This window comes from Hyperolius riggenbachi, chromosome 7 (genome assembly GCF_040937935.1).
Source record: "Hyperolius riggenbachi isolate aHypRig1 chromosome 7, aHypRig1.pri, whole genome shotgun sequence".
Classification (NCBI taxonomy): Eukaryota; Metazoa; Chordata; class Amphibia; order Anura; family Hyperoliidae; genus Hyperolius; species Hyperolius riggenbachi.
The window spans coordinates 38475714-38497760 of NC_090652.1; the positions used below are offsets into that span (position 1 = coordinate 38475714).

General features: G+C 43.5%; 1 protein-coding gene across 1 annotated transcript in view; it reads right to left on the reverse strand.

Moving 5' to 3' along the window:
• LOC137525977 (guanylate-binding protein 6-like) overlaps window positions 1-2313 on the reverse strand; it is a 79815-nt gene extending 77502 nt beyond the window's left edge. Inside the window, exon 1 of the mRNA XM_068247188.1 lies at window positions 2145-2313. Within this exon, the coding sequence (XP_068103289.1) occupies window positions 2145-2313 (169 nt within the window). The remainder of the gene's footprint in view (window positions 1-2144) is intronic.
• Window positions 2314-22047: the final 19734 nt, after the last annotated feature.

Below are 22047 nucleotides of genomic sequence, written 5' to 3' on the forward strand. Positions count from 1 at the left end.
TACATGCTGAAACGATTACAGGCCTGTTGCCCTGACATCATTGGTTAAGAAAGCATTCGAAAAACTCATAATGGCTTATCTGAAATCCATCACAGATCCCCTGCTGGACTCTCTGCAATTTGCCTATAGGCCTAATAGATCCGCAGATGATGCCGTTAATATGTGTATGCATTATGTACTACAGCATCTAGACACCCCAGGAACCTACACCAGGATTTTATTCATAGATTTCAGCTCTGCATTTAATACCATAATTCTATCACTGCTGCACAGCAAGCTCTCCCAGCTGCACATACCTGAATCCATCTGCAAATGGATAACCAATTTCTTAACCGACAGGAGACAGGCAGCAGGTCAGACTTGGGAAACACATATCAAGCTCTCTGACAGTCAGTACTGGTGCACCCCAGGGCTGTGTGCTTTCCCCACTGCCCTACTCACTTTACACCAATGACTGCATCTCCACAGATCAATCTGTTAAGGTTCTGAAGATTGCAGATGACACAACAGTAGTTGGTCTCATACAAAACGGGGACGAGTCTGCATACAGGCATGCAGTGGGACAGCTTTCCTCCTGATGCAGCAGCAACAACTTGGAACTAAATGCTCTCAAACCCATGGAGATGATAATAGACTTTAGGAGATCTCCCCCCAGCACCTCCCCTTAATCATAAATGGATCCACAATAACCCAGGTAGAGTCATTCAAGTTTCTTGGGTCCACAATCTCAAAAAACCTAAAATGGGATAACAATACGGCCACTATCGTCAAGAAAGCGCAGCAGAGGATGTACCATCTACGGCAGCTGAGAAAGTCTGGCCTACCTAAAAATCTAATGGTGCAGTTCTACACTGCAATCATCGAATCCACCATAACATCATCTATGACTGTATGGTTCGGCTCTTGCTCAGCATTAGAAAAGGGGAGGCTGAAGCGCATCATCTGAACAGCGGAAAGGACAATTGGCTGTAGCTTACCTTCCCTGCAGGATCTTTACGCTAGCAGGTGCAGAAAGAGAGCAACCAAAATTGCCTCTGACCCCTCTCACCCAGCTCACTCCATCTTCCAGCTCTTGCCTTCGGGAATAAGATTCCAGTCAATCGCAACTAAAACCTCTAGACACAGGAACAGCTTTTTTCCTCAGGCGGTAGCCATACTTAATGCTGAACCACATTAGAGCTGCTAGGACTTGAAAGTAATCAGCACAGAACTGAAAATGAACAATTCTCACATTGCTTACTGCCACTATACTCACATACTTGACTTGTAATATACATACTGTCTGTCCTTGTATTGTTTTTGTTTGTGTTTCCGTTTGTTAAGCAACTGCCAAGACAAATTCCTTGTAAGTGCAAACTTACTTGGCAAAATAAATTGATTCTGATTCTGGAAAGGTCTCACCTAGCACTGTAGGCTGGTAATCCTGAATAGGTGAAACCAGCCTCAGCGCTTGTGTTCCAAAACAGCCTGGAAGAAGGCATATAGTGGCATTCTGAGTGAATGCTCCTCCACAGAGTGTAACGGCTAAGTGTCAGAGCTGGCTGGCCAGCGGTGTTAGCTGCATGTGATGAGGAGTAGCAGTCCATGGGGATGCCAGGCATCAGAGATCTGCCATGAGCTGCCGCAGAACGCAGCTGGATCAGGCGAACACAGAGAGAGGATCAGCAGCGGGGAGATTAGGCAGTAATGCCCCTGAGTGCGCTCTTTCCCCTTTGTCCCGACAGAGATTCTCATCCCCACAGGTGATTTAGAGAGCAGAACCATAACACCCAAGATTCCACACCCCTACACACAGAGACAGTGTCGTATCTGATCAGGACTATAAGTGCAGTTGTTACTTTGGTTAGCCTCTGTTTTCCTAGGAAGAGGTAGATAGTGACAGTGCAGGGTCCAGTTTAAATCCTCAGACACATATAAAGATTTGATTTTGTAGTAGGTGTGTGAGGTTGAGAAGTTGGTTGATATGGTACAATTATTTTTTATTGTATTATTCTGTTCTAACAGGTTTTTTTTTATTACAAACTACGATGCATAAGTTAATGCCAACACAAACAGAAAGTTTATCTATTTTATTTAACTACACCCCCCCCCCCCCCATCTCCTCCCATTGGCTAATTAGTCAACTCACCAAAAATTAAACTCACCTTTTGGATTTCCAGCTAACTTGTTCATCAGATAGCTTTTCCCAGTCCGATATGGGCCAACAATGGCCACCACAACTACTGGCTGATTAATTGTGGACAGAATGTCAATAGCTCTTGGGTTGACTATAAAATTGTCTCTGTTTTCAATAAGACAGATTGGGGGTTCCATATTATTCCCAAATTTCATGACAGCTGATACAGAAAAGATGAAAGAATAAAATGAATTAATATTAAAAACAGAAATTTAGGTTCGTTTTTCAACTTTATAGTAAACATACTAACTTGGTAAGATTATTGTAAATAGTAGTTTGTGAATAAAGCAATGTAAGGAAAGTGTTTTTGCCTTAACAGGTTACAGGGATATCTAATGCATCTTGTGCTTTAAGGTACACACATATTCAGCAAATAGTTCAAAAATATTTATTTAATTTTGCATCTTTGTTTCTATTGTAGTTCTATCCATATATGTGTTTGTTCTTGGGTATACATCCAGCTAGGGTAAGTAAGCTTGGAACCCAACTAAAACCACAAAGACCCACAGAAGTTACTGACTTACCAATGCTGACTTACGAACGACCCACCGGGATGATAACAAAAATGAAATTTGATTCTGTAGGAGCAAGCCGAAAAAGATTTCAAAAAGACCTTGTCAATTTTAAAAAATTCAAAGAAAAAATGTTTTTCAAACTGGTAAAAGAACTGGTAAAAGGACCAACTAGTGCATTTTACATGTTACTATATAGTGAGTACCGAGTTCTGCATACACATTTTATACATTGTAAAACAAATCTGTGATGCCGTGCTGGGATCCTCTGAAAGCTAGCATCCGTGCAATGGGGCTGCACTTGTTCATGGATGGAACATTCAGAGAGTTATGCAGAACTATATATTGAAGTGTACCACAGCAAAATGTACTTTTGCCGAGTTTAAAATCCATATGTGTCTTATAATTTTTTTAAAAACTACAAGGTCTTTTTGGGAAAAAAAAATCACTTTTTCCCATTTATTTCTGGTTACTGAAATGTGTTACTTAAATGTGTTTTTAAAATGTTTAACTGCTTTAAGTTTAAGGACATAGATTCTACATCCTAATTAGTCCCCCTGTATGTTCTAGGACGTAGAATCTACGTCCTGCATTAAATCGCGCTGTTTGCCGCCGCTGCGTGTGCACGCGTGCTCCCGCACGTGACCGTGCATGTGACCGTGCGTGCTCGTGCACAGTCACGTGAATGATCCTGTGAATGATTGTTGCTGTTAGCTAGCAACAATCATTCAATAACGTTAAGGGAAAAAAAGTTGTAAGAGTAAAAAAAAATTAAAGTGACATGGGCCCAATAAAATAGAATGTTTTTTTTTTTTTTTAATTCCCATTCATTTTTAACCCAAACTTAGCCTATTAACCCATTATTAACCCCTTCAATACCTATGCCTTTTTATAAACATTTCATGACTGCCGCCAGTAGCGATCGGATGCAATTGATAGGGCGAAAGTTTTAGGCCCCAATGCTCTACATATGTAACACCCTGCCATTGCCTAGTGATGCATCTATACAGTTCTATGCCCCCTGAACTGTCACCCTAGCGAACGCATTCGATCGCTACAGATGCGCAGACTGGGGATAACGGTCCACCGCATGCTCAGCTAGAAGTAAAATATGGTATATGGGGTATCATTTTAATCGGGAAGGGCCAAATAATTTGTTTATACATGTTTTATAACTGTGGGACGTGAGCTGTAAAAATTAGGGAGGGGGAAAATGAAAAAAAAATTTGTTTTCTGCATTTACGCCTAATTATTCCCCATAAATGGAGTATAAAACAAAATAGTTTGGGGAGAAAAATATTACCCAAAGAAAGCCTAAATTGTACTGAAAAAAACAAGATCTGTATCACTAAGATGGCATAGATAATTAAAAAGTTACTGCTGTTTCAAAACAACAGAGCTTAAGTGTCGAAAACGCCAGGAACTTTAAGTTGTAAAAACCGTGGAACGCGAAAGGGTTAAGAGAAAATGTTTATGATGGTCACATTCATTATTTCACAAAAACAAGGTGAAATTTACAAATGGATTATGCAAAATCAATTTAATTTTAAAACCGTAATTACATGTAATCATGAATGCACTGACACTGGAGGCAAAGAGGGGCATAGAGAAAGTACAGGGGACAGAGATGGCACTGTGTTTTGACTTACGGACAGATTCAGGTTAAAAACTAACCTTCCTTCCCTATCTTGTTCATTAACTGGAGAATACTGGGGTATACCTGTAAACACAGTACTGTGTAAAAGTTTTAGGTAAGTATGTTAAAAAAAATAAGGATACTCTCTCAAATAAATTGTTATTTTTTTTTCATTAATTAGCAATGCAATGGGAATAAACAAAGGAGAACTTTAACCTATTTTAGTTCCTGGACGTAGAAACTACGTCCAGGAACCATGCACGCTACCGCGCGCTCCCGGGGCCGATTGCGCGCGTGCACGCGCACTCCCGGCCCGCGGTTCGTTAGCCAGGCAATCAGTGAATCGGGCTATGGTGCCCGATCACTGATTCCTCTCCCCCGCTGAAAAAGCAACAGCTTCTCTCGGAAGCTGCGCTTTTTCTGGCTGTCACCTCCCCCATGTGTCTCTCTAAGCGTATGTTACGCTTAGAGTGACGTCATGTAAACAAACTCATGGCCGCCATCTTGTGGCCAAAAAGTAAAACTACAACTAAAAGTAAAAAAAATAAAATTCAACACACATTTACATTATAAAAACTACTGTTTCCATCCCACCCTCCCAAAAATACCCAAATAAAATGTTTAATATAAAAAAAAACAAAAAACATTACAAGAAAAAAAAAATGTAAATATTTACCTAAGGGTCTAAACTTTTTAAATATCAATGTAAAGATGAAATATTTCTATGTTTTTTTATTTTAAACTTGTAAATAGTGATGCAAAACGGAAAAAATGCACCTTTATTTCCAAATAAAATATTGTCGCCATACATTGTGATAGGGACATAATTTTAACGGTGTAATAACCGGGACATATGGGCAAATACAATACGTGCATTTTAATTATGGAGGCATGTATTATTTTAAAACTATAATGGCTGAAAACTGAGAAATAATGATTTTTTTCCGTTTTTTTCTTATTTTTCCTGTTAAAATGCATTTACAGTAAAGTGGCTCTTAGCAAAATGTACCCCCCAAAGAAAGCCTACTTGGTGGTGGAAAAAACAAGATATAGATCAGTTCATTGTGATAAGTAGTGCTAAAGTTATAGGCTAATGAATGGGAGGTGAACATTTCTCAAGTGAAAACGACGGAACGCGAATGGGTTAAATTAAATAATATGTGTTGGATCTTTTGGGTAACCACTCTTTGTCTTCACAACAGCATAATCTCTTCTAGATACACTTTCGCACAGCTAATAAAAGACAGGTAGGCTCTTCCAGACATCTTGGAAAACAAACCACAGATCTTGATTAATACCTGGCTTCTGAGGACGGCTGCCGCAGCACACAGGCTCCGCAAAGTTTTTCTGTTTTGTTTACTTTTTTGTTACTTTTTGTGTCTAGATAGGTTAGTTTTAGTTACTTTAGTTACTTAGATTAGTTACTTACTTGATTAGCTACTTTTTTACTGGACTGCACTAAGGACATGCAGCAAAGCAAAGCATCCAGCTGACCGCGGACTCACACAGCCACCCACGTGGAGTGTCTATCAAGCTTGAGTGGCAAATAACTCCGGGCAGCTCCCTGTAGCACCCCCGCTCCTGTAACCCGCTTCTGTAACCCGTCGGGAGGCATCCGGCTCCCAAGTGCATACGATCGAGGTAATCCAGGCACGCCAGAACCACAGCCCCAACCCACTGCTCCTTGCTCAGGGCCGGCGCTCCGGACTCCACGCCACTGCTCCAACCCGGATCGTTCACCTGGTCTCAGCCTCCTGGTCACACCAGAACCACAGCACCAACCAACGGCTCCTTGCTCCGGGCCAGCGCTCCTGACTCCACGCCAGAGCGATCACCCGATTTTCACAGCTGCTTCCATGGGCCGGCTGCCTCCATGAATCACAGGGACATCACCAGCGCTCCTGCCATAGGCCTAAGCTGGCCCTGCCAGGTTCCCACAGACTCCAAGACTGACCTCGGCAGGTCCTGTCGGGCCACCAGCGTCTTCTGAGAAGACTCCTGCCTAAGACCTTGGCGGGCCTCCCGCAGTCTGCAGTGACCGACCTCGAGGAGCCTGCCTGTTTTCGATGCAGATCTCGGGCCGAGTTCTTGCCTTCCTGTTCAGCCACCTCCATCTGCTGCACATACAGGTATGAATCACTCCTCACATGCCCCGTGCCTACCATACCCAGCCACTCTGCCCTGCTGCCTCTAGGTTACCTGCTCCGGTTGCTCAGCAGGACTGCCCGGTGTGCCAACCTGATAACTCTGCTTGACGCTACCCAGACTGCTATACTGCCTGAGCTGCTCTGCCAGGTACTAGTTGGCAAGCTAACCACGCAAGCCTGCTACTCTGCGCCTTATCAGCCTATATGTCTTTTTATGCGGTGTATGTTCCAACTATTAACTCTTTATGCTTCCGGAAACGTACTAGCATTGATCCACTCCCATTGCTATACAGTATTGCCACAGAGTGCCCAACTTGTGTCACCTTTTTAAGCCACTCTGTTACTGCCTGCGCAATTCTGGTACAGTCTGCAGTCACCCCTTGCCTGCTACCTCCAAGCCCATTACCATGATCACAATCATGGGTACTCCCACGCCATCGCTAACCCCCCGCACCACATTTTCAAGGGCGCAACTCATCCAGTGGGACTATTGCAGGGCCCCCCAGCCGGAGGACGGCCACCTATTTAACTCAGTCTGGAGTCACATCCAGCAAATTACCTGGTCTCGCCCAGGGACCTGCGGGGTTCAGCGACGACGGGGCTGTCGGGGCGGGCGCTCAAGTTAGGCTGAGGAAAAAAGGCCTGCGATCAGCCATCCCCTCGGCTCTCCTAGGGAATGTCCGCTCCCTTCCAAATAAACTGGACGAACTCCGTCTCCTCAGCGACAAGCGGGAGATCGGTAACAACACCCCTGTACTCTGCTTCACGGAGACTTGGCTACATGAGGACATTCCGGACAATGCCCTATCCCTCCCGGGTTTCAACCTCATCCGGGCGGACCGCGACCGCTCTCTCTCAGGCAAAAGGAAAGGCGGGGGGGTCTGCTTTTACATCAACTCCTCATGGTGTCCGAACACGTCGCTTTTAACCAGGAAGTGTACCCCTGACCTGGAGCTCCTACTTGTCAACTGTAGGCCTATCTACTCACCCAGAGAGTTCTCATCCTACGTCCTCCTGGGGGTTTACATCCCGCCTGATGCGGATGTGAAGCTGGCCGAACGGGATCTGAGCGATATCATCACACAGTGGGAGACGACCCTACCAGACTCCTTGTTTATTGTACTGGGTGATTTCAACAAAGCCAACCTCCGTCGGGAGCTGCCACGCTTCCATCAGCACGTTACCTGCCCCACCAGGAATGACCGCACACTGGATCACTGTTACACGATCCTGAAAGACCCCTACAAAGCAATCTCATGGGCCGCACTGAGTTCATCCGACCACAACCTCATCCACCTGATTCCGACCTATAGAAGACGTCTGGAAGCAGCAAAACCAGTTCTCAAATCGGCAAGAGTGTGGTCAAACGAGGCAAAAGAGCAACTTCAGACCTGTTTCGACAGCACAGACTGGAGGGCTCTGGAATCACCTAACCTGGATGAATGGGCAGACACGGTCACTTCCTACATAAGATACTGTGAGGAAACCTGCATTCCCTCAAAGTCCTTCAAGGTCTATCCGAACAATAAACCCTGGTTCTCCAACAAGCTACGGAAGCTGCGGAAACAAAAAGAGGCTGCACATAAGTCCGGCTCCATAGAGGACTTCAGGATAGCAAGGAACTCCCTCAACAAAGAACTGAGAGTGGCAAAAAGGGTATATGCAGATAAGATGAGGAAGAACCTAAGCTCAAATGATCCACGGGCTGTTTGGAGGGGGCTCAAGGAGGCCACAAACTACAAGCCTCCCCCTCTCCATGCAACACCAAGCACTGAGCTAGTTGAGGAACTGAGCAGCTTCTATTGCAGGTTTGAGGACCCGACAGACCGTCAGAGATACCGCCCCGCTGCCCTCTTTCCAAGCCCGAGCCCTCCCTCCCCAGTAGTGAAAGAGATGGAGGTTCTGCGTCACCTGTCCACACTGAATGCTAGGAAAGCTTCGGGACCTGATGGGGTATCCCCAGCCTGCCTGAAAACCTGCTCACGGCAGCTGGCCCCCATCCTCACTTCCATATACTCCAAGTCCCTGAGGGATGGCAAGGTACCTACTTGCTTTAAAAAGTCCACCATTATCCCTGTCCCAAAAAAACAAGGAGTCTCGGACCTTAACAATTTTAGACCTGTGGCCCTCACTTCTGTTGTGATGAAAACCTTTGAGAAAGTGATCTAATCCCTCCTTAAGAACTCCACACTGCACTGTCTGGATCCGTTCCAATTTGCTTACAGAACTAATAGGTCCACTGACGATGCTATTAATATATGCCTGGAGTACATCACCGGCCACCTGGACAGCCCGGACTCATATGCCAGAATGCTCCTCCTGGACTTTAGTTCGGCTTTTAACACCATCTGTCCTCGTATACTGCATGACAACCTAGAGGAACTTGGTGTTCACCCCTCCCTCCGCTGCTGGATCACGGACTTCCTTACAGACAGGTCTCAAGTAGTTAAGCTGGGCGACATCTTGTCCAGACCAAGGATTACCAACACGGGAGCCCCTCAGGGATGTGTCCTGTCACCTTTCCTGTTCTCGCTCTACACCAACAACTGTACCTCTAAGGACAACTCTGTCAAGGTCATCAAATTTGCTGACGATACCACCATTGTTGGCCTCATAAGAAAGGGTAATGAGCAGGCCTACCGAGACGAGGTGGAGAGAATCTGCCACTGGTGCAGAGAAAACAAGCTAGTGCTCAATACCACCAAGACTGTGGAGATGGTCATTGACTTCAGAAGGCAGAGTACGACCCCGCACCCAATTCTCATTGATGGTGCTGAAGTTGAAGTCGTTTCCAGTGTCCGACTCCTGGGCACAACCATATCTGATGACCTGAGCTGGAAGATGAACACCATCACAACCCAAAAGAAGGCCCAGCAGAGACTCTTCTTCCTGCGCCAACTAAAGAAGTTTGGTATGGCCCAAGAACTCCTTAAATCCTTCTACTCCGCCACCATAGAGTCTGTCCTCTGCACCTCGATACTTGTATGGTACGCTGGCGCCACCGCCGGCGACAGATACAAAATTCAGAGGGTCATCAGATCAGCGGAGAAAATAATTGGGAAACCCCTCCCCCCCCCTGGAGCTCATCCACAACTCTAGGTTGTGCTCTAGAGCAGCAAAGATTTCCAATGACCCATCACACCCAGGTCATCGCTTCTTCCAACGGCTCCCATCGGGTCGGAGGTTCCGGGCCCTCCCCACCAAAACATCAAGGCACAGAGACACTTTTTTCCCCACAGCGGTGAAACTCTTGAACTCCCTATAAATCCTGTGGTGCTCCCCTCACACTTGTATTTAGCCATGACACGAGAGGGTTAGTGTGCTGGGATCTTTCTCAGCACGTGTTTTTGCTTCTTGCTGTGATACTGCCTCACGGCTCTTCGCATTGTATATTTCTGCTGTAACTTAATGTGTGTACACTGTTTGTGTTGTTATGTTTATGTCTCTGCTGTAACTTTGCCCTGTGGTGCTAAAACCAATTCCGGGCATGACCCAGTCATGCTTGGCGAAATAAACAATTCTGATTCTGATTCTGATTCTCTGATTCTTCTTTTGTGGGTATAGGCTGCATTCACAGGCACGGTCAATTATGTTGAGACAAGAGTACTTCTGTGATACAGTGTTCAGATTTACACTGAAGGTAATGAATTGCTAATGCCTCTACTGTATTTTGATACATTATGAGACTATAAAATAAGATGCACCTAGGTTTAAAGGACAAAAACCAGGAAAAAAAATATACTAAACCTGGTGCATCCAGGGTAGTGATAGCTAGTAATCTACTAATTATGATTACGCAAATTTTTGGGTCAATTTTTACAATTACAGTGATATGTAACTATGAATTAGACATTCAATTGCTTTTGTGTAATCAATTGTAATTTTAAGTAATTTTGGAGTCATTTTGTGTCAACTTTAGTGGTTATTAGCAAAAATGACTACAGATGGTAAGGGGAATAATGGTAACAAGTAAAAAAACAAACAAAAAAAACACTTGTAGTTTTTGAGAAAATCAATTTTAAATATGCAAACTGTCATTTTTCTGAGTTTTTTCAAACTCAGAAAAATGACAGTTTGAAAACCATTTTCCCTGTGCATTTTTAAAATCAATTCTCTCAAAAACTACAAGGTCTTTTCTTTGCATTGTTCCCACTATTCTCCTTAGTAGACTTAGTGATTTTGGTGAAGATAGCCTATATGGGGGCTTTGCTATTGACCGTTAAAGTCGGCACAAAATTATGCAAAAATAACCCAAAATCATGTTTCCTGATTACGTTTACAAATGAAGTTAATTAAAAATTTTCCAGAAATTTTACATTACGATGTTGCATCATACGTGCAAACTACAATGCAAAATTACAATTATGCAAAATTTGTGCTCATCGCTAGTCCTTTGTGCAGGGGCATCTTGTGGATTCCCCCCCCCCCAATATTATGACCCCCTTGTACTTATTGTGCCCCCCTTGTACCTCTTGTGTCTCCCCTTTCCTCCTCAATGTACAAAGCAGTGTGTTTAATATCACAGTGACACTTTCCTGCTCTTTTCACATGTAGTTCATTGATCACCTGCACTGTGGGTAAATTCTGCTGATCCAACAGCATATGTCCAACTTACCACCCTTTTTGGCAATCCTTAAAAAGTGACATTTGCTTACTCCATGACGTGTATGTATTTTGATTTTGCAGAGAGTTACATGTACAGTATTAAAGTGGCAGTGAAGGGACATACAGAATGTATTACATTTTTCAGGATGCTCAAGTTTACTTTAAATATCCCAGTTTTAACATCAGAAACACTTCATTTATCTGTATATTGCTGTATATTGGTATGTGGCCCCACTCTCCGAATGATTTCACAGCCTAGGCTCTTTAGCTATGCAGAATTCTCCCAGATCATTCTGTTAGACCAGGTATTATTTCTACTGGCTTCGGAACAGTAGATTAAACAAACATTCCGCAATGACAGGTACACCTGCATGCAATAAAGATTGTCCCACTTTTTGATACATTTCAAAATGCAAATCAGGGAGGGGAAAGGTTGAAGAAAGATATTACAATGGACAATTACTAATATATTTATTTATTTCTGAATTAATATTGCAAAACATAAGAAATTCTATTCATTATTTTATTTTTTACTACAGTTCTAAGTACTAAGTTTCAGTGAACATTTTTGGTTTTCCCTAAAACAATAGTATGAAACAAAAACTTCTGATTTTGCTCCATCCTAGTTCTGATCCAGTTGGCTTAATATTTATTTCAGATCTGCTTTACGTGTTGCTGAAACCAAAGATCAGCATGACAGCCAGGAAACTGATAAAGAGGATAGAAATGGCCGCCTCCATACTGCTCTTACCACTGGTTTATTTTCAGATGATTAAACACTGAGGGCCATATTCTATTCAAGGTGATAAGTAGCTTGCAGACGCGAGCTACTTATCACCTTGCCACCGTGTGAGCATTACCAGCAAATCCTATTGCCAGTTTCCTTTGTGTGATGGCCAATCATTAGGGAACCTTACTGAGGTGAAAGCCTGAACGATGCTTCCTTTACCCAGCCAATGGGGAGCTCCCTAGAGATGCACGCACACCCGACAAACATCGCTGCCATCTTCCGTCTCAACATCTGGGTATCTCCTTTAATAAGGAGACCACCAGAGCTCCCTGTCAAGCCACCGCACATTGCAGCAGAAGCCCCCCACACAGCTGCGCCATAACCCCTTTTAATATATGTACCGCCACTAAACACCCGCCACAATGTGGGGAGCCCTGGCTGGAGATTTAAACATACTTTGCAAGGGCTACCATACAGAGTTATTACAGTGACACATACACTGTAATTACACTGTGGCGAGAGATGGTGGGTTTTTAGCGGTGGTACGTACATTGAAAGGGGTGATGGCGCAGCTGTGTGTGTGTGGGGGGGATTATTAAAGAGACCTCTAGATGCAGCAGCGACAGTGTTCGTTTTTGTGTTTAGACCTGCTCTTTGCAGGTTTAAGCTAATGCTCATGTCTGTCGGGAAGCAACGCTTCCTGGAGGCATGAAAAAGAACAATTGGATAGCGTGTAAAGAACTCGCTAGGTGATTATATTTGCCCAAGTGAGATTTTTACCGCCGGAGGGGCTGTTAAGTTAAATTGGATCAGGCGATGTTCCCATTGCTTAATTTAAGACCTCACCAGTGCTTAGCGCAAATTCTGCAATAGAATATGGCCCTGATTGTCAGTAGCAAGGGTCGGTTTTAGACTTTTACTCTGTAGCACAGACTGGATGGTGTAAGGGAGGCAACTTTCTTGGGCATATGAACAGTGATATAGGGAATAGCAATGAGGAAATCACTCACCTTCCTTTTGGTTCTTTTTTTCATTCTGAACAGGGAGTTTGGGCAGAGCTCCAATGTGTTCTTGTGCGTTTTTACTATACTGTGGAAAATCAACAAATACATTTCTTATAGAATATTGACAGATATCACCCAAACCACAGTGCCTGATCTCCATACAATCTTCTGTCCATCACTATAATTATCTCCTCACATTCTCATATACTTTTCACAAGCCTCTTTTTCTTTCAGAATCCCCTTGTGAGTGGCTGAGGGGGCCTCAGCAAAAAGTTCTAGATTATCTATGTTGCTACCTCTTGCCAATGTGCTGCACACTACTCTTGTTACGGAGTTAGCCATATAGACAAATCTGGCTAAGCCATTTTGCCGAGTATCCCCCAAATGCAGGCTAGGTGCATTGTGGTATGTACAGTTCTCCATTTAAAGAAACAGAACACATAAAGACTCGCCATATGATGATCTGCAGGCTGCAGTGGTTTCAGGATTCTCTAGTGTCCTGTTAACTCCTGCACAGGTGGTAGGTGTGGGCTCTCGCAGGGTCAGGGTGTAGGACTGTGAGTTTTCTACAATGCACTCTGCAAGGGATGATTAGCCGCCATGACCCCTGGGATTTCCCCATCAGTTACACAGAGAGTTTGGGCAGAAAGCAGGCTGGTAACTAGACAGGGTCAGACTAGACAAGGTCAAAGGGCAGGCAGCAGACAAACAATGGTCTAGACAAGCCGAAATCAGGACAGGCAAAAAAAAACTAGCCATGTGCAAGTAATAATTCCAGCAGGAATTAAAACTTGAGGAACGGCTCCACCCAAAACATGTGGTGTGTGTCCACTAAGCTCCAATACAGGAGACATACAGAAGCTGTGGGCACTCATTAACGCAAACGAGGTCTGTTCAGAGACATCAAGTCCAGAAATACCAAATGTTTCAGTTGAATCTATGGCTGAGGTTGGAACACAGAATTCAGAGTTCCTATCCAGGCAGCAACCACATATTTCCCTTTTTCTGATACTTCTAACTTTAGAGCCCAATGTTTGGCTGTGAAGGCGGAAGTGTCTGGAAGAAGGAAAGCAGCATGCAGTGATTGGCAAGAGGCGCAGAAGCAGGTGGGTTAAACATCTCTGCTGTGGCCTCTGCTTAATATCGCAGAGGGTCAGTTTCAGCCCACAATTACCATCTTCTCCCTAGTCAGAAATGATTTAAGAATAAAGCTCTTTTTACACTTAATCCCCTGCGTTGAGCATGCATTTGCGTTGGTACACGTCAGTGTGCGTTTTTTCCCCCAAATGTGATAGAAAACCTGTTTGTTACAATCCCAACACGCTGGCATCTGCAAAAAAAAAAAAAAAAAAGAGTACTGTACTCTTTTTTGCGGATGCCAGCATGTGGGGAGTGTCTCAAATAGGTTTTCTATTACATTTGGGGAAAAACACGCACTAATGCATACCAATGCAAACACATGCCCAGCACAGCGGATTACGTGTAAAAGGTGCCTAAAATAAAATAACTTTTCTGTATGCTGGAGGATGTTGCATAGTTATGGTCGGACAGGTTCCTGTTCCCAATTCTGAGGTGTCCACATACAGTCCGTCTAATCTAATACCTTTCTTAAAGAAAACAAAAGTTTGAGATAATTGTATACAGTGGTGTGAAAAACTATTTGCCCCCTTCCTGATTTCTTATTCTTTTGCATGTTTGTCACACTTAAATGTTTCTGCTCATCAAAAACTGTTAACTATTAGTCAAAGATAACATAACTGAACACAAAATGCAGTTTTAAATGATGGTTTTTATTATTTAGTGAGAAAAAAACTCCAAATCTACATGGCCCTGTGTGAAAAAGTGATTGCCCCCTTGTTCAAAAATAACATAACTGTGGTTTATCACACCTGAGTTCAATTTCTGTAGTCACCCCCAGGCCTGATTACTGCCACACCTGTTTCAATCAAGAGATCACTTAAATAGGAGCTATCTGAGACAGAGAAGTAGACCAAAAGCACCTCAAAAGCTAGACATCATGCCAAGATCCAAAGAAATTCAGGAACAAATGAGAACAAAAGTACTGTAATTGAGATCTATCAGTCTGGTAAAGGTTATAAAGCCATTTCTAAAGCTTTGGGACTCCAGCGAACCACAGTAAGAGCCATTATCCACAATGGCAAAAACACGGAACAGTGATGAACCTTCCCAGGAGTGGCCGGCCGACCAAAATTACCCCAAGAGCGCAGAGAAAACGCATCCGAGAGTTCACGAAAGACCCCAGGACAACATCTAAAGAACTGCAGGCCTCACTTGCCTCAATTAAGGTCAGTGTTCACGACTCCACCATAAGAAAGAGACTGGGCAAAAACGGCCTGCATAGCAGATATGCAAGGGGCAAACCACTTTTAAGCAAAAAGAACATTAAGGCTCGTCTCAATTTTGCTAAAAAAAAAACATCTCAATGAGTGCCAAGACTTTTGGGAAAATACCTTGTGGACCGATGAGACAAAAGTTGAACTTTTTGGAAGGTGCGTGTCCTGTTACATCTGGCGTAGAAGTAACACAGCATTTCAGCAAAAGAACATCATACCAACAGTAAAATATGGCGGTGGTAGTGTGATGGTCTGGGGTTGTTTTGCTGCTTCAGGACCTGGAAGGCTTGCTGTGATAGATGGAACCATGAATTCTACTGTCTACCAAAAAATCCTGAAGGAGAATGTCCGGCCATCTGTTCGTCAACTCAAGCTGAAGCGATCTTGGATGCTGCAGCAGGACAATGACCCAAAACACAACAGCAAATCCACCTCTGAATGGCTGAAGAAAAACAAAATGAAGACTTTGGAGTGGCCTAGTCAAAGTCCTGACCTGAATCCTATTGAGATGTTGTGGCATGACCTTAAAAAGGCGGTTCATGCTAATAAAACCCTCAAATAAAGCTGAATTACAACAATTCTGCAAAGATGAGTGGGCCAAAATTCCTCCAGAGCGCTCTAAAAGACTTGTTGCAAGTTATTGCAAACGCTTGATTGCAGTTATTGCTGCTAAGGGTGGCCCAACCAGTTATTAGGTTCAGGGGGCAATTTCTTTTTCACGCAGGGCCATGTAGGTTTTGAGTTTTTTTTTCTCACTAAATAATAAAAACCATCATTTAAAACTGCATTTTGTGTTCAATTATGTTATCTTTGACTAATAGTTAACGGTTTTTGATGAGCAGAAACATTTAAGTGTGACAAACATGCAAAAGAATAAGAAATCAGGAAGGGGGCAAATAGTTTTTCACACCACTGTATGTAGTATGGATAATAGAAGAACATTTATAGCAAAGAAAAGAGTCTCATATTTTAGAATCAGAATCTTTTATTTTCCAAGCACAACTGGATCAGGCAGGAATTGGGTTTGGCATGGGTTTATTTTCAGTTATATAGCAAATACAGTTTAGAATCCACACTCTATTTTAGGTTGTAGAACAGAGCAGAGCTAATGACCCTTTGAACTTTCCTGCAGTATATCAAGCTGTCTCTCACTGTTTTTGGTTGTTTAAGATCTTCAGAAAACAAGGTTGAGTTCCACCAAGTCGTCTAGCTCAGAGAAGCTATTTTGCATAGATCTCAAAATTTTTAACTCTTCATACTGGAAAACAACATGAGACCCTTTTTGTTGCTACCATCCATACTACTAGGGCCATGGACAGGGTTTTACTACCTGTAATCCTGTATGGGGCCTGAGTAGTGACTGAGGCCCTACCCTCCCTGTTGAGTGACATACATTTAACTGTTTCCAGGCTCCAGCAGTGTTCGCTGAACAGGAAAATAAAATTTTTCTCAGCTGTGAAGATTAGGAATTCCACACAAGCACACAAATGGTGTTTTTTCTCCCCCCTGTATCCTGCAATTTTTGTTTAATTTTTGTTTAATTCACAGAGCTGAATTCCAGATACTTAACCTAAGGAGAGGGAAGGCTCTGGGTCCTATAGAGCCTTCCCTCCTCTCTCCCGGGGCTTTCGTTCAGGTGGCAGCTCCTCCGTTCAAATCCCCCGCCGCAAGGGACTTCGGAAGTCTTCGGGAGCCGAGTGGAACAATTCCATATTGCGCTCCTGCGTGCGAAGCGGCCTACCTTAAGACATTCAAAGACTCCCTTCGGCTGTGGAGACAGTAGCATTTGACCAAATTGGTCGAATGATGCTACAGGGGAGCCAGCGCTACAGTTGGGACTGGGAGAGGAGAGGGAAGGCTCTATGGGACCCAGAGCCTTCCCTCTCCTTAGGTAAGTAGTTTTATTTAATATATATATTTTCTTTTTCTTTATTTTTATTTTTTTAAATCGTCGCTGGTTCCCATTTACTTTAAAAGGGAATAACTATGGCAGCCTTCATATGTCTCTCACCTCAAGTTCCTTCTAAAGAGCATGCATTTATACAAAGACAAAGGCACAGTTCTAATATCACCAACCAATATTCTTGGCCTCCGTTCCGCAGGCTTTTTTCCACTTTGTGTGCCAGCACCAAGGCTCGCTCCATTTTTTGCTTCTTTATCAAAGTTTACAAGATGCATTTTAGCAAGATCTTCTGTGATAGAATTCTTGGAACAAAACTCTGAAAATAAATGTTTTTTCTTTTCACGCATAATTTCCTGATGAAAAAGAAATGTACAAACCTTAGTTATGTTGACAGTCTGATGCTTAAATAGTTAGTTCACTTTGGCAGTCTGATGCTGAACTGATTTGGGACTGCATGACTCTAGCCCATTAATGTGATCATCAGGCCTGGATTTACATCACTGGAGCCTATAGACACAGATGTCCTGGCACCCTAGACCTCGCAGTCCATGAACATACTGACGCCCAAAGCGCAGCACAAGTGTGCTGGCTGGCCCAGCTGTCACTTCTCCCTTACTTCCCTTGCCCATCATCGGTAGCTACAGGTGCCCCTTTGCATTAGGTAGCTACCCTCAATATCAAATAGCTAGAGGTGCCCCCAACAGAAGTAAGATCTCATCAATGGAATGCAGAGAGCCGGGTGAGTAACCTCTCATTTATGCTCTGCTTGGGACTCTGCGTAGGGAAGTAGTGAGGGAGGCACTGGGGGAAGGGAGTGAGCCGCCTTTCCATCATCAGACGCCTGTAGGCACATGCCTACAGTGCCTTATGGTACATCCAGCCCTGATCATTGTGTTTGGCTCACAGTGGTGGCTCCTGACTAGAGTACGGAGCTCAGCTGTTTTTAGATAGCTGAGATTAGTGAAAGCGGGGGCACACAAAAGTGTCCCCTACATGGGAGCCAGTGTAATAAAACTTTTTTTGCATCAAGTTTAGGCTGTGGAAAGTGTTGCAGTGAGATGCGCAGCACCCATCACGTTGTACCACATTGCTAAAAACTACATTCATATGACCCTGTGGCAGAGTGCGTTAATAGAGTCATATGCATAGTGCCACATGCAGCTCGCAAGCCCTTCGCCGCCCCTCACCCCGTAGCGTACTCCCTGCTGGACAGGAAGTACATCACTGGGATTCCCGGCTGATACATGTTGCCGCCCGTGATAGCATCCTGCACCAGTGGGAACATGAGCAAAGGTATGCGTGGCTGCCCAATGACTCAGAGTCGGCAATATAGAAACTAGCTGACAGCGGAAAACCAGAGGAGACGTGACTGACATCGAGGGCACAGATTGGCTGCAGGGGGCTGGTAGATGCCCCAGGTAAGTGAAACTTATTTTTTGTTGCAGAGTTAAGGTTCCCTTTAACATATGTAGCAATTTTGGTAGGCTTTGCTATACACCACCAAAATCTGCACGAAATTCCGCGTAAATTCATGCGTAATTACGAATGCTTATATAAAGTCAATAGAATTAACAATTTGCAATCACACATAGGTGTACATGCAAAAATATACATAAAATTGTGCGTAATCGTAATTAGCTGATTACGATCATTACTGATCAGAAGTGTCAGAACCACACACCCCCCGAAAAAAGCATGGGGAAAATCCAGTCAGACTTCAGTCAGAAACACTTGATCTGTTGCATGTGTGTACAGAGTAGGGGCAGAGGTTCAGCAGGACAGTGAGGCAATGAATATGTCAACTTTCATATCCCACTCACTTCAGGTTCCCTTTAAGAAGACTGTAGCCATAAAGCAATCAAGGTGTCAGGCCTGTAGTATCCACTCACGAATCAGCTCCAATGCCCCAATCTACCTCCACATGCTTCACCCTATGTGGCGCGTCTACGCTTAAAGGAGAGGTGAGAAGAAAACACCTACCGTACTTCGGTTACACCCAGGCCTTTAGTGTGCAAGGTATTGGAGCTGAATGCAGGGTGAGCAAATAAACTTCCAGGCCTAAACAAGAACACAGAGTAGCAAAGTCCAGCAACAGTCTAGGGTCATACACGGGAAAACAGCGATATCGCAGTACAGGAGGGCTAGGCAGAAGAGGCCAGGCAGGTCAAAGAACGTATCCGAGGTCAAACCAGACAGCAAACAGTCGTAACAATAATCTAGGCAATAGGTCATTTCAGGCAGCAGACAAGGGAGGCCCAGTAAACAAGCAGAGGTCGAAATCCAGATAATCCAATATAACAAGAGCAGGTATACAGAGCAACCAGCAAGCTAGAGCTATCACAGGCAACATGCAACTGTCACAGCAAGGTTTAAATACTGACAGCATCCAATCAGTGGCCGGCCACATGCACACAACAGCCAATCACATGCATGCATTAATCCTGTTTAAGTGTCAGCTGATAGAGAGATCAGCTGACACAGGAGGCAATACATGTCAGCTGACTAACCAGTACTGACCAGCAAAACATCCTGACTCTGTGTCATCTATAGTATACTGGTTAAGGGCATTACCTCTGATGTGAGAGACAAGGGTTCATTCTCAGCCAGGGTCAGCATCCACTATTTTATATTTATTAAATAAAACCCCTGCCTAAGTGTCAGCTGACTATCGTGTCAGCTGACACTACCTCTTTCACCGCCTCAGACCATACTGCGGCCAAGAGGAGCGAGACATCCGCCCACCAGTATGCGTAGAGCGATCCCCAGTGCGCACGTCACCAGTGGAGGATGGCTGCCGACATGCAGAAGTGCAAGGACGTGACCCGCTCTTGACAGAGACGGCCACGTCACTGGATCCCGGAGGTAAATTCCTTACACAAGGCTGGGGATTAAGTTGGGAATCCCAAAGACATACCTGAAAATTTCAGATTAAAGTACTTCAACAACCGGTTTGATATATTGTTGTAAATGATTACATACTTTAAAGCAAAGTACTGTATAATGAATCTGGGAGAGACCTCTGCTCTGCACATTAGCCAGATCATAGGTGCTTATCTTAATGCTCCATTTGCAGAGTGATCAAATAGCACCATAAGCCTATCCTTCTAACATTGGGGCAGCCAACCAGGCAAGGTAATTTTCCAAAAGTGCCCCATGCCCTGTACCATCATCACTCACATGAGTTTTACAATAAACACAAAGCTGATAATCTTACCCCTTCCCTTAACCTCTATGCTGCTGAGAGCTGAGGGGATGAGAGCTTTTTGCTAACTTTTGAATGTCCAATCTCTTGGCAGCTGCAGGTTTTTGTGAGTGGATCTCTGGGTCACCTGATTGCCTAGTCCAAAGGGCACTTTTGTGGAACAACTGCATCAAATATGAAATTTGTGTGAATAACAATATAGTACCCTAACCACTTTTACTAATGATGATGATGGGCGAAAAGAGGCTTTAAAAGAACATTATTATTTATAGTCAACACTAAATCTTACCATAAATTCCTGATCTTCAGCTGTTAAAGATCTGCTCAAAAACAGCTGCAGAGCTGCAGCCCCATGTTGTTTGCACTTACTCATGAAGTCCTCAACCGTTCTATCTAGAAAATCAAATTTGCACATTTTCTCCTGAAAGTACTGACATGCTTCCTGAATGGCCATTTTATTGATGTTTTTGGACAAGGGAGCCAAAGCATCCTCCATGCAGATGGAACCTGAAGAGTTCATGGCTTCAGTATACATTTTTGCTAGCTCACACAAACCTGAAAAATTGGAGAAAATGTATGTATAGTCAGGCTGAAAAAAGAAGCAGATCTATCAGATTCAATAGATTCAATCTTAAAGTGTAACTGTTGTGCATAAAATTAAAAATCAATTCTTTATTTTTATCTGGTAAACAAGTAATAAGGGTGCTAACCATGCAATCCAAAAGTTAAAATCACTATTACTTTGCTTGTTGATGAATGATCATTCCCTAGTTTATCTGACTCTTATTTGGTACATTAACGCACAAAGGAAGTGGGCATGCTGGGTTGTCTTTTTTTGCTTCTTTACTTTCCTCTCAGACTTAACTAATGCAGCCTGATTGGCTGAAGCCTCTTTCTTCCCTGTTGTCCCTGCCACACCTCTGTTCCTCTCTAATTGGCCAATATTTCTCATGCTGAGACAATACACTTTCTATTGCAGAGCTGGGTGGGAGTGCCTAAAAACTGGGAGGAGGGCAGGCAATGGTTACACAATCAGGCAGCGGAGAGTAAGGGAGAAAATTAAATCAGGATTGTTTTCAAGATAGACACGGTTAAAATGGAGAATCCAAAGAAGGATTTTCTCTTTTTTCACTGTACAAAAATCACTAAAATCAAAACACGGACAGTGCAATACATGCTTGCAAAAGTATTCGGCCCCCTTGAAGTTTTCCACATTTTGTCACATTACTGCCACAAACATGAATCAATTTTATTGGAATTCCACATGAAAGACCAATACAAAGTGGTGTACACGTGAGAAGTGGAACGAAAATCATACATGATTCCAAACATTTTTTACACATAAATAACTGCAAAGTGGGGTGTGCGTAATTATTCGTCCCCCTGAGTCAATACTTTGTAGAACCACCTTTTGCTGCAATTACAGTTGCCAGTCTTTTAGGGTATGTCTCTACCAGCTTTGCACATCTAGAGACTGAAATCCTTGCCCATTCTTCTTTGCAAAACAGCTCCAGCTCAGTCAGATTAGATGGACAGCGTTTGTGAACAGCAATTTTCAGATCTTGCCACAGATTCTCGATTGGATTTAGATCTGGACTTTGACTTGGCCATTCTAACACATGGATATGTTTTGTTTTAAACCATTCCATTGTTGCCATGGCTTTATGTTTAGGGTCATTGTCCTGCTGGAAGGTGAACCTCCGCCCCAGTCTCAAGTCTTTTGCAGTCTCCAAGAGGTTTTCTTCCAAGATTGCCCTGTATTTGGCTCCATCCATCTT